We start from the raw sequence: 13,726 nt of genomic DNA, 5'->3' as shown, positions 1-13,726 counted from the left end.
ATTGGCTTGCCTAGCTTTCACGAGTAGGCGCCATCACGACTCCCGAAAATGGAAAATCGGGGTCGTGACACATTCAATACGACTATTTAAACCGAATACTAAAATATTATAAAACTATATAAAATGATACAAACACGTACATCGTGAAAATATGGGTAACAACCATCAAAACAAGCTATATATCGTGTAATTAATAAGTTGACTCATCATTGCTTTCACGTACAGTATTACGCAAGCACAAGTTCACAGTCTTATTTGATACATATAACTTATACTACTAGCTTTTAGCTTTAATTATAGGGATGGATTAGGAACTGTGATATGCTCAAAAAGTATTTTGGATATGCTATTTTCACTATCGGCGTTTTGAATTCCATGCCAATCTCCATGCAAATACATGCACTGTCCCGTTCTTGCAATATTCTTTGCAACTTCAACAAATGTTCCAGAAAATAACAAGTTTTCTCTCTGAGCTCTGTTCAACATTTCCCATGTCTCCTTTATCAAAAATTGTATGTGTTCTCTTGCCTCTTCTTCCGAAACACCCTTTTCGTTTATGTAACACTGAATTGACTTTGGAACATCCCCCCTTTTCAATTCATACTGAAATAAATATACGAGGAGAAAAATTATATGAGACATCGAGAATTTGCAACGTCCGTTTGTTATTTTTGAAGGCCATATATTTCATACTACTTTGATCCGAAAGGAAAATAAGGGCTTATTTTTCTAGAGGGATTTGCTAACCTAATATATATATATATATATATATATATATATATATATATATATATATATATATATACAGTATTACACTATTTTCACCACCATCGAGCTATAATCGGTGGGCAGGCCCCTATTGGGCAACCTCTGATCAGATATGTCATTATGAAGGTTTAAAATGTTATAACATTTATAAGAGGAGTTATATAAATTTCATGGGAAAGAAAGGTAAAAAAAGCATACCGGCGATGTCCCTAAATCATCAGCCAATCGAATAATTGTTGCAGACCAGCGAATTATGTCTGGGTACTTGCTTATTGATTCCAATTCCTCTTTGGTAATTGGGTTGGTGACTGAGAAGAATGCGTGGATTAATATCATAGGCATTGAAATTGAGATCCATGCGTTATCCATGTATTCTTGCAGAGTTGGCTTATGTCCATTATAGAACCATCTTGCTTCTTGTAAGTAAGTTTTGCATAACTCTGTCCACTAATTAATTAAAAAAATAGGAAATTAATAAAATAGGCATGATTTATCTATGGGGCTATAAATACAACGATATTATTCTTACTGGTTTTGTAAGGTAGGGTAGGACGTTGATATCCTGCTCTTTAAGAACTTCGTACGCCATTTCATTGATTGTGTTGAACAACGCAAGGTACATTACTTTCATGTAGTCCGGAAGTTGCTCCATTGCTCTTAGCTCCCATCTGAATTTATTATTATTTTATATTTTCACGTCAATAGAAAGGAGAACTAATAGAGGGCTAAATTAATTAGAGGAAGTAGGTGAAATTTGAACGTACGTGAAAAGGAGAAGCTAATTATTAAAAAAGAATCTTGAAAATATTTGTCGCTTGAGTCATGTTTTGTGTTACGCAAGATTATAATGAATTGTAGATACTTTAATTACCTTTCTACAGCATCAGTGAAGAGTTGTAACTCATGATAAGTCCCATAAATATCATAAATATCATCAATGGTTGAAACAAGAGCAATGAGCTTTGTTATCATTATTCGGCAGTGTCGTTGTTGAGGCTCAAATACTGTCCCTACTCCCCAGAAGAAAGACTCCACCAATCTGTCCCTTGAAAATGGCAACTTCTCTGCCAGGCATGTGTTCTTCCACCACCTTTAAATATAAGTAATTACTCATCAATGCTGAATGAGAAATTATAAAAAAAAAATTAAAAAAAAATTCTAAATAATTATGTAAAAATATTTGTTCAACCTATATGTGTTAACGATAGATATATTTGTTAGGACCGAAAAAAATCAAGTGTCATGCGGAAACTAGCAAAGTAAACGTGGAACGACGATAAATCACACAACAAAAGAGAAATCTATCAAAAGAGACATAAACATATAATGTGGTTCGGTCAACTGACCTACATTCACCGCGGAGATGAGCAATCCACTATAATAAAAGAAAGTACAAGATATCGAGAGAACAGTTTCACGAAGAGACAAACAAAAGTGACATACTAACACTTGTCCCGTAAAGTTCTCCCACTAAGCACGACTCTCAAACCTCATATAGCTATATTGTGGATGCTACCGAATAAGAAGGAATGTTGGAATTACATAATGAACACTTATAACGATAGATATATTATACATTAATAAATAGAGACAGAGAGAGATGTCTCACCTTGATACATCTCTTAAATCTTCTTGATGTGTTGCTTGAACAATGTTGAAGTCCAACTTGGCAAGCTCGAGCAGAAGAGGATTAGCATTTGGCATTTTCTCATAAACGTTTAAGTACCACCTTGTCTCTAATCTCAACATCATCCAATGCGAAGGGAGTTCCAACGCATGGTGGACTAATGTTGCTGTTACATTCTCCTCATTGTGTTCATAATTTTCAAGATAATTCTTCAGCTCCAGCTTTGTGACTATTGTGGCGGATTTCAAAGTGTTTTCTGTTTCTGTAGCAAAAAACGAAGCTTCGTACAATTGCAACAATCCTTTTAGGTCTTTACCATGACTTTCCTTGAAATTACCGTCCTCAATCTTGAAACTGTTCAATATATCTAAACAAGGAGGAAAAAATCTAAATATATGTGCAAATTTTTTTACGGAAGGAAATCTTTCATTATGAATATATATACACATAATATTTTGTCACAGAGACCGATTATTGGTAATCGTAGAGGTTATATATCTATAAAGATGGTTGTTATATATATAGAGGAGCGATTTTACAAAAAAAAAAAAAAAAAAAAAAAAGAAAGAAAAGTTATTACAATAAAGATGGATATTATTGTTAATAATTGGTAAAATGCTATTTTAGTGAGATTTGACTTTTATAATAAAATATAATTATATAGAGGTGTGACTGTTCTTTTTAAAACATTGGTAGCTCTATCAATTATGCATTAGTTATTCTTTCCTTACATTGGTAACTCCTGAATTGAGTAACTAATACTATAATAACTTAATTGTGGGTTAATTATACCTAACATTGAATTTTTCATTTAGATCTAATTTGTAAAGGAGTAAGTAACTAATATTTTTTGTACTTTCAAACTCTCAAAACTTAACCTTCTCTAAGTGTCCTTAATGACTTGATCTTCTGAAAATTGCCATGAAATATTGTGGATTTTAAGATATCTTATACATTATTATTTTATATTTCAAAAATTTTCTTTCCTTGTTAAAATTTATATTCAATTTATATTGTTGCTTAAATAAAATGGAAGGACTATATATTTACTTAATTTTTTTCAGCCTTTTCAAGTCAATTCTTTTTCTGTGCCTTATATATGTTAGTTTTTTCTTGCAGTAATCATCGTATTTTCTTTTAGTTTATATATGTTAAATTTGTGGTGCTTTTATTTTTATTTTTAATGTTGTGATAACTTATAACCCAAAAAAAAAAACTACTCCTAAGCCTATAAAAGGAACTGAAATTACTCAAAACTTTTAGCTAATTTACCTAAAAAAATTTAGAATTAATTATTATGTTAATGACAAACAAAAGTATCCCAAGATGTGAATGTGATGCAAAGTTTCTTCCTTTGAACACACTTAAAATAGGGTATACCTTGTGTCCTAAAAAATCAGTTTTTCCTAATAAATACACAAATTTAGTCCTAAATATTAGGAAAAAGAAATAAATGTATATTCCTAAAAAATCTGCACATATATGTATGTGACTCTGTGTATGTCCCATGTCAACATTTAGATGTATACAAGGTTGGCTTCCTCCAAAATTTTCAATCTTTTTATAAAATCACACAAAATTTGAGACTATTGCCTTACTGGTCTATGTTAAAAGACATAATATAACCAAAAGAATATAAGAGCATAAAAAAGGACCCCAAAACATGCACAGATGAACAGTAGGTACGTACCTTGAGAGATATCAAAACCATATTCTCTCAAGAGTTTAAATTTCAAAGCTGTGGCGTATAATAATGAATATTCTCCTGAGACTATGTTTCTGCCTTGCTGCTGTAATATTTGTTGTTGGTGTATGCTTCTCAAAATTTGAAAGATTTCATCCTTGAAGTGGTAACTCAGTCCAAGTCTTTGTAAGTTGTCAATCAGCTCCAGCTTCTCTAATTCTTCTCCATCAACATCATCCATCATCTTCAACTTCTTCCGCATTTCCTCCTTCAGTTCATTAAATCGCTTCGTATAGTTCTTTCCCTATATACGCAATTTTTTTTAAAAAAACTAAAATAATCATCACTAATTAATTTATTTGTGCTTCGCGCAATTAAATATACTTTTGTGAAAATTAGGAATTATAAATTAAACAATAAAATATAATGCAAGATATATATAAAAATAAAATCAAATGTAAAGATATGCTAAAAAATCATTAATGTGGAGAACTTTTTGAGGTTGTGTTCTTTTTACCATCCAAATGAAAGACCATTATAAACTGGGTATATGTACTAAATCATTAATGTGGAGAACTTTTTGAGGTTGTGTTTTTTTACCATCCAAATGAAAAACCATTATAAACTGGGTATATGTACTAAATTTTTATACAGCCCTCGATTAACTTCTTCACCAGAATATTAATTTGGTCTTTTATTAATTTTCTGAAACACATTATATGTTCGTAATTCCTATACTTTTTTATAAGGACATGATTGTACGCATGTTCAAAGTGCTTACCAAGTGAATGAAAATTTAATGTCTTCCAAGTAACTTGTTAGAGTTAACTATACCATCTTTGCAACCTTTATGAAAGTGGAAGAAATACTTCATATTGTCCACAAAAAACATTAACATAGGATACAAAAAGTATCCAAAATTGTCATGTAAATATTCTCAACTAAAATATAAATATATATTAATCCCGAATCTAGCGAAATCATTAAAGCTCAAATTATTCATATATTGTTTTCGAGCATAATACATAAAACAATAACATATTATGTTTCTCTCATGGGACAAAAAAATTATGATAAAAGGTCACCATCCTTTAAATAATGGTTAAACGTAAAAATCATTTTTCTTATTCTTTCAAGAATATTTTTTAAATATTAATATAAGCCTAATTCTTGTCTAACCTTGAAAATATTAATCGACATATTTTCATTTATATAATTAATCAACTCGTATATATGTCAATAGAGGTAACAACTATAACCATTAACCATATGATACTACTATTCATGCATGAAGTTAAGTTTAAATTATGCAATAGAGATCACCATTTTATGATTACATGTACCCTATTCCTTAAAGAAGTTAAGTTACAATCGGTAAGATATGAAAATTTTAACTCTAAATTAGTTAATTAAAGGAACAAAACCTGACGTTGATGCCATCAAAATTAATACGTACCTGTTTGCAAAATCTGACCCTTACACATTATATCTATTAAAGAACTCAAAATTGCATTCCTTGATTTCTTATAACACAAAAGACAATCCAATCAGGAAGAAGAAGTTTTGGAAGGGTTGGAGTAGAACTCTTTCAATTCAGAAGACCCGCATAATGGTTAAGATAAGTTTATATTTCTGACATAAAGAATATAATAGCATCCTGGAAGGAGCAAAAGCTTGAGATTTAGAATTCCTATAAGCGTTCCTTTTATAGAACAAACGGTTATTAAACTAACTACTGTCTCAAACTGAAAGGGGTTGTTGTCTTTTTTAAAAAATAAAATTAAATTAAAATAGCATATAAATGGAGAAAATAGGAACCAAAACCAAAGAAATTGAGAAAAAGGATAAATGGGATTCCTAGTTTATAAGAGTTCCACATCACTGAGCAATGTCCCACAATTATATTATTATATAGATTTGATTAAATACTCACGTGATTCTGATCCATTAAAATACAGTATATAGAGATATTATCTTTAAGTAACAAGAAAGACTTAATCATAAGAGTCTGTACCACATAATCATTGCTAATGGATTCGATATATTCGAAAGGCCAGGTAGCAGGTTTGTAATTCCCAGAACGCCTATCGGTATTCATATTTGTGGGAATAGAGCTGTGACTCAATGGTGGTTCAGCTTTTGGACTAGTGGAATTAGCCGTAGAGAGGCTGCAGGGTTTGGCTTTTGATACAAATGATGTCTTTCTGCCACTGAAAAAGGAAAGAGAAGGAGCTGCAGGTCTTATGGAGGTGGCCATCAGTAGCATCTCTACTTTATTCAAGTTTGATCAAATTTTATGAGTGGAGAGATTTTTTTAATATGGTAATTGGATCCCCAAGCAGTTGGCATATATAAGGAATAATACATAAGCTGCTCTTTATACTTGTTAGAAAAAATTAGTTTCACACTTAACTTTATGGATGTTCTAATACCATTAGTATAACAAATACCACTCTAAAAGCTGATGTGGCGAAGAAATTAAATATAAAGAAACAGTGGGCGCGTAATAGTCCAAAGTAAAGCAAAAAAATCAGCCCCAGCCCCTCCTATTCTTCATCTTCATCACCCCCCCCCCCTCTTCACCCTACCGTCCTGTTCTTCTCCTTTCACACATTTTCCTTCTTCTAATCCTTTAAACACTTCTACATAGAAACCCTAGAGGCCTAAAAACAAAAAATTAAAAACTTTCCAGAAAAGAAAAAAGCCTTAATTCATAGTTTCAGTTTTTGTCACGACCCGAAATTCTCACCTTCAGAATCGTGATTGTGCCAAATATTAAACTTGCTAGGCAAGCCAACATTAGAACAATTTAACAATTTTCAACAGTCCAATTTGAATAATAAAAAAGAAACTGTAATAACTGCAATAATCTAAAATATAATGCGGAAAATCATAACAACTGAAATATCTAATACAACTCCAAGTGCACGAGCTACTAGAATAGTACAAATAAAGGTTAGAATATAACATGAAGTTGTCTGAGGGGAAAATACACAGCTAATAAGAAGGAAGGGGACTCTAGGGGCTACGGACACCGGGCAGATGTACCTCAAGTCATATCTTGAGCTAGGAGTGTCCAATTACAATCCCTTTGCACCGCTAGAAAGAAAATGCAAAGACCTGAAGTACCTATAAATTTCATGTCAAAACTCCTTTCGGGCTATCAACAAAAAATTCGCGACGTCGACTTAACTGCAGTGAACATTCATGTAACGACCCGATTGGTCGTTTTGCTTTTTAGAACACCGTTCCCCTAGATAAGACTTTCCGTACTTGCTTTTACTGATTTATGACTTGTGGGAATAGTTGGTTCGGGATTTGGAAGAGTTTGAGTTGAAATTGGAACACTTGGTTCCTTAAGGTTGGCTTAAAAGGCCAAGTTTGACTTTGGTCAACGTTTTGAGTAGACGGCCTCGGAATCCGAATTTGAAGATTCTAACAGGTTCGTATGATGATTTCGGACTTGATCATATGTACGGATCGGGTTTTGGATGATCCGTGAGTGTTTTGGCACCTAATAGTGAAAGTTGGTTCCTTAAGGATTTTGAAGTTCTTAATTATTTGGTTTGGAGCGGGTTTTTGTGTTATCGATGTCCGAACGAAGTTATGAGATTGGGAATAGTTCCGTATTGCCATTTAAAACTTGCACGCAAAATTTGGTGTCAATCCAAGTAGTATAGGTGTGTTTCATCGCATTGGAAGTAAATTGAAGAACTTGAAGTTCACAAGTTTGACTCAATTGATTTAGGAGGTGATTCTTAGATTTAGCGTTGTTTCGGGTGTTCTGAGGGTTCGAGCGAGTCCGTTTTATGATTTCAAACATGTCGGTATGTTCGGGCTGGGCCCGGGGGCCTCGAGCGTCAATCGGACGAGGCTCGAGTGAAGTTGGAAATTTTGGAAAGGAGCTGAAGCTCCATTTATCCGTCATAATCGCACTTGCGGTTGGTCAGCCGTAGGTGTGACACCGCAGAAGCGGTCGAAGCGTTGCATGTGTGGCCAAGAGGAAGGAGCCTAGGAACCGCAGATGCGGCTCCCTTCCCGCAGAAGCGGCTTCGTAGCAGCGACCCCCCAGACCGCAGAAGGGGTCCCAACCAGCTAGCCCAACTCCACATATGCGGACTCCCTCTCACAGAAGCGAGACCGCAGATGCGGTCCCCTAACCGCAGGTGCGGAAATTGTTGAAGTCAGTGCCTTCATTTAATATGGGAATGTGTCATTTTTGACACATTTCATCCATTTTTTGGGCGATTTTGGAGCTTCCAAAGAGAGAATTTCCACTTAGCATCTTGAGGTAAGTTATTTCTACTTATTTTGAGTTTAATACTTGAGTTTTGGGTAGATTAACACATAAAGACTAGTGAAAAATCATGGGATTAGAGTAAAACCTAGGGTTTTGATAAATATAAGATTTAACCACGAAATTTGTTATGGAATGAACTAGAAACCATATATTCTTGATCCTTAGGTTATAGAGAACAACTTTCTTCAAAATTTTCTGGAATCCAGGCACGTGGGCCCGGGGACGGATTTTAGGAAACTTGTGTTTAGGGTTGGGAAATTACTTTAATAGTTAGAATACGAACTTTTGAGCTTGTATTTACTAGTTCTTACCTCGTTTAAATAAATTTTGGATCGTTCGGCTCCAAATTGAGGGTTTGAACACGTTCTTGATATTGGAAATACGCTTTGGAGCAAGGTAAGTCACCTTTCTAACCTTTTAAGAGGGAATTATCCCTTAGGTGAGTTAACTAATTATGTGATCCTAATTGTGGGGGCTACATACTTACGAGGTGATGAGAGTCCGTGCGTAGCTACTATTATGTTAATTGTTCGGGTAGTTTAGAACTCGTATCATACTATAATTGTAAATGTTTATATCCTTTTATGCTAATGAGATCACTTAGGACATGTTAGGGATTGGAAATAAATATATGTGAACGTATGCAATTTCTTGAGCACTTGTATGAATTTATTTAATAATGAATGTGATGTTATGTGCCTTCTTAATGATAATTGATATTGTGGATCGGATCGATCGCCTCGGTAGAAATAGATGCATCTATGGTTCGCGCCATTCGACCCTGTGGCAGTGCACAGTTTCTTTTCTGTTGGACCGCGCCGTATGACCTCGGTATAATGTGCGCATGATATCTATGTGAAATCTTATTCATGACTTACTTTGTTAAATTTCTTGAAGTGAAATTATTATAAGACATGACTGAAATTGATAGATTGTTTTCTGCAAACTCTAAGCTTGCTATTATGCCCATGTTATCCATACTTAGCGAAAATCTTTATTCATTATTGGTATTGACCTTAGTAAGTGTGAAGTCGACCCCTCCTCACTACTTCTTCGAGGTTAGACGGGATACTTGCTGGCTACATGTTGTTTATGTACTCATACTATGTTTCTGTACTTAATTGTACAGGATCTGAGGCAGGTACATCTGGCTACCATTCTGGTGCGCATTCTTGATCGTTGACCGAGATCCCACGGTGAGCTGCTCCCTTCCTATGCCGTTCAGTAGCATGATAGTGTCTCTCTTTGTTTTTGACTGTCTATTCTATTTCAGACAGTAGGATAGAGTTATTCTTTTATGTATTCTACTAGATGCACATATATTTGTGACACCAAGTCTTGGCACACACATTGGTAGACTATTCTTTTGGATTGTATAACTATTATTGTACGATGCTAATCATCACTTGTTTTAAATTCAAATTAAGAAATTATCGTAACTATTTTAGTAAAGTAAAACGAAAACTGATTAATATTTACGCGTTGGCTTGCCTAACAACGATGTTGGGCGCCTTCATGACCTGTACTAAAATTGGGTCATGACAATATGGTATCAGAGAACTAGGTTCACATAGGTCTCATAAGTCATGGGCAAACCTAATAGAGTCTTGCGGATCGGTACGGAGATGTCTGTATTTATCTTCGAGAGGCTATAGGGTGTTAGGAAACTACTTTTTATTCATTTCCTATCGTGCAGTGGTTGGTGTACTAAATTTCCCTCTTTTATTCTCTCACAGATGGTGAGGACGCACATGGCAGAGGTTCCAGACCCAGGAAAAGCTGCTCCCCCTGTTACCAGATGCCGAGGCAGAGGCCGGGAGAGCGCACCAGCCCGAGGTAAGGGATGAGGGCGTCCCAGAGCTGCTCCAATAGCACCACCAGCAGATCCTGCGGGAGATCCTATTATTGAGGAGTAGAGCGAGGTGCCTACAGCTGAGCCTAGCCCAGCGGACTTCATGACAACACCGGGCTTCCAGGAGGTCATGGGCCGTATGTTGCGGTTCATAGAAACTATAACTCAGGATTCTTTATTTCCAGTGGATCCAGCTACATCATAGGCAGGAAGGGGAGCACAGACCCCTACTGCTCAAGCTCCTGGTCATGCAGTTGTAGTGTATCAGGCTCTGGGTGCACTACCCTCTAATATGGCTCAGCCAGTTACTATAGTAGTGCCCGAGCCCAGACCAACTGCGGATGGTGATCCGCAGAAGCTATTGGACAAACGGACCAAACTACACCCTTTTGTCTTTGGGGGTGAGCGTCATGAGGATGCCCAAGATTTCATTGATAGGTGCAGGGATAGACTGCACAACATGAGGATGTGGAGTCGCATGGGGTTGACTTCACTACTTTCCAACTGGAGGGCAGGGCCCGTAGATGGTGGCATTCTAATGTTCTTTGCAGGCCAGCGGGTTCTCCTCCCCATCACTTGGAGTTAGTTCACACAGTTATTCCTGGACAGGTATATCCCACCCTCTGAGAGGGAAGAGCTACTGTATCAGTTTGAGCAGCTAGAGCAGGGTCAGATGTTTCTTACCCACTATGAGGTGAGGTTTTCAGAGTTATCCCGCCATGCACTGATGATACTTCCTACTGATGCAGAAAGGACGAGGAGGTTCATTGCAGGGTTGCATTCTGGCATTAGGGCCAACATGACTCGAGAGATGAAGATGGGCACTCCTTATCAGCTAATGGTAGAGATTGCTCGGAAGATTGAGGGCTACCGTCTGAGAGGTAGGGAACAGATGCAGCAGGAGAAAAGGGCTAGATTTTCTAGAGAGTTCAGAGGTGCCCCGGCTAGGGGTAGAGGTCATTTTGGAAGGGGTCAACCTAGCAGGTCCCCAAATTCAGCACCACCACTTGCTCGAGGTGCTCCAGCACGCCCCTATTTCAGTGCCATACTAGAGAGTTCTTACCGCCCGCCAGCTATTCAGGGTTCCTCCAGTGGGTATTCAGGTCCCCAGGGTTCTTCTAGTTCCTATTTCAGTGCTATACCGGAGAGTTCATACCGTCCACCGGCTATTCAGGCTTCTTCCAGTGGGTCTACAGGCCATCAGGGTCAGCCATCAGAGTAGTAGGTCACTACACTACGAGGGTTGTTTTGAGTGTAGAGACCTGTTTCATATGAGGAGGTACTGCCCCAGACTTCGGGGTAAGGCAGTACAGCAGGGTCAGCAGCCCATGATTAAAGAACTGGTTGCCCAACCACCTAGAGGAAGGGGATAAAGTGGTAGAGGTCGTCCTAGAGGTGGAGGCCAGGCAGGGAGAGGTCAGCCAGCCACTGCTCAATCAGGTGGAGGCCAGCCAGCCGACGCTCCAGCCAGATTCTATGCCCATCCGGCCAGGCCAAATGTATTGGCCTTAGATGCCGTTATCACAGGTATTATTTTCGTATGTGGTAGAGATGGTTTAGTGCTATTTGATCCAGGGTCTACCTATTCATATGTGTCATCTCTGTTTGTTCATTTCCTGGTTATTCCTCGTGAGCCTTTGGGCACTCATGTTCACGTGTCCACTCCTATAGGGGATTCTGTGGTTGTGGATCGGATCTACCGGTCCTGTGTGGACACATTCTGTGGTTTCGAGACTAGAGTAAATCTCTTGTTGCTCGATATGATCGACTTTGAGGTAATCCTGGGCATGGATTAGTTATCTCTATATAACGCTGTCCTAGATTTCCATGCCAAGATTGTTATATTAGCAATGCCAAAGTTTCCAAGGTTTGAGTGGAAGGGTTCCACAGTTGATACTTCTAGTAGGGTTATCTCTTTTCTGAAGGCTCGACATATGGCCGAGAAGGGGTGTTTGGATTATCTAGCTTATGTTTGGGACACCACCGCAGAGTCTCCGACGATTGATTCAGTTCTAGTAGTCTGGGAGTTTGTCGATGTATTCCCTTCTAACCTTCCTGGCATGCCACCAGATTGTGACATTGATTTCTGTATTGATTTGGCTCCAGGTACCCAGCCTATATCTATTCCACCGTAATGTATGGCTCCGAAAGAGTTGAAGGAGCAACTTGAGGAGTTGTTAGCAAAGGGATTTGTTAGACCAAGTGTGTCACCTTGGGGTGTACCAGTGTTGTTTGTAAAGAAGAATGATGGGACCATACTGATATGCATTGATTATCGCTGGTTGAACAAGGCTACCATCAAGAACAAGTACTCGTTGCTGCACATTGATGATTTGTTTGACCAGTTGCAGAGTGCTAGAGTGTTCTCTAAGATCGACTTGAGATCAGGGTACCATCAGTTGAGGATTCAGGACTGAGATATTTCGAAGACTGCTTTTCATACTAGATATGGTCATTATAAGTTTCTGGTGTTGTTATTTGGCTTGACTAATGCCCCAGCGGCATTTATGGACTTGATAAACAAGGTGTTCAGACCTTATATCAATTCCTTTGTCATCGTCTTCATTGATGACATCTTGATATACTCACGTAGCTTGGGGGAGCACGAGCAACATTTGAGAGTAGTGCTTTAGACCTTGCGAGAGCATAAGCTATATGGTAAGTTCTCCAAGTATGAGTTTTGGCTAGAATCAGTGGCATTCTTGGGGCATATTGTGTCAGGAAAGGGTATTAAAGTGGATCCCAAGAAGATTGAGGCATTTCAAATTTGGCCATGTCCTACTTTAGTGACCGAGATCAAGAGTTTCCTAGGGTTAGTAGGTTATTACCGGCGATTCATGCAGGTCTTTTCATCTATTGCATCACCCTGACTAGATTGACCTAGAAGGGTGCTCCTTTCTGCCGGTCCGATGATTGTGAGACAAGCTTTCAGAAGCTTAAGATAGCTTTGATTACAACGCCCATTCTTGTGTTGCCTTCCAGTTCAGGGATGTATACGGTATATTCCGATGCTTCACGCGTTGTCTTGGATTGTGTATTGATGCAGGAGGGGCGAGTTATTGCATATGCTTCACGTCAGCTGAAGATTCATGAGAAAAATTATCCTGTGCATGATTTAGAGTTGGCGACGATTGTTCATGCTCTTAAGATATGGAGGCATTATCTGTATGGGGTGTCATGTGAGGTATACACCGATCATCGCAACTTACAACATTTGTTCAAGCAGAGGGATCTCAAATTGAGGCAGCGTAGATGGCTTGAGTTGCTAAAGGATTGTGACATCACCATTCTTTATCATCCGGGCAAGGAAAATGTGGTCGGGGATGCCTTGAGCAGGAAAGCAGAGAGTATGGGTAGCTTGACATTCATTTCAGCAGAGAAGAGGCCATTAGCTTTGGACATCCAGTCCCTGGCTAACAGACTTGTGAGGTTGGACATCTCACAGCCCAGCCGATTTCTTGCGTGTGTTGTTGCTCAGTCTTCACTTTTGGGGAA

The 13,726-nt window shown here is 37.7% G+C and overlaps 1 protein-coding gene across 1 annotated transcript; it reads right to left on the bottom strand.

The window, feature by feature from the left end:
* Nucleotides 1-207: 207 nt before the first annotated feature.
* Nucleotides 208-6,336, bottom strand: LOC107765048 ((-)-camphene/tricyclene synthase, chloroplastic-like). Its single transcript, XM_016583641.2, has 7 exons — nucleotides 6,094-6,336; nucleotides 4,086-4,383; nucleotides 2,378-2,762; nucleotides 1,640-1,858; nucleotides 1,298-1,436; nucleotides 967-1,215; nucleotides 208-603 (listed from the first exon to the last, which is right to left on the bottom strand). The coding sequence occupies exons 1-7, from the start codon at nucleotides 6,334-6,336 to the stop codon at nucleotides 295-297; spliced, it is 1,842 nt and encodes a 613-aa protein (XP_016439127.2). The 3' UTR covers nucleotides 208-294.
* Between the last annotated feature and the right edge of the window lie 7,390 nt (nucleotides 6,337-13,726).

This window comes from Nicotiana tabacum, chromosome 6 (genome assembly GCF_000715075.1).
Source record: "Nicotiana tabacum cultivar K326 chromosome 6, ASM71507v2, whole genome shotgun sequence".
Taxonomy (NCBI): domain Eukaryota; kingdom Viridiplantae; phylum Streptophyta; class Magnoliopsida; order Solanales; family Solanaceae; genus Nicotiana; species Nicotiana tabacum.
Note: the sequence above shows the minus strand (reverse complement) of the source record. Positions and strands in the feature narration are given on the sequence as shown.

Coding starts and splice junctions, on each gene's coding strand:
- LOC107765048 (XM_016583641.2), bottom strand. CDS start 6,336: ATGGCCACCTCCATAAGACCTGCAGCTCCTTCTCTTTCCTTTTTCAGT. Junction 4,384..6,093: donor CCATTAGCAATGATTATGTG/GTACAGACTCTT, acceptor TTGCGTATATAG/GGAAAGAACTATACGAAGCG. Junction 604..966: donor ATGATTTAGGGACATCGCCG/GTATGCTTTTTT, acceptor TATTTATTTCAG/TATGAATTGAAAAGGGGGGA.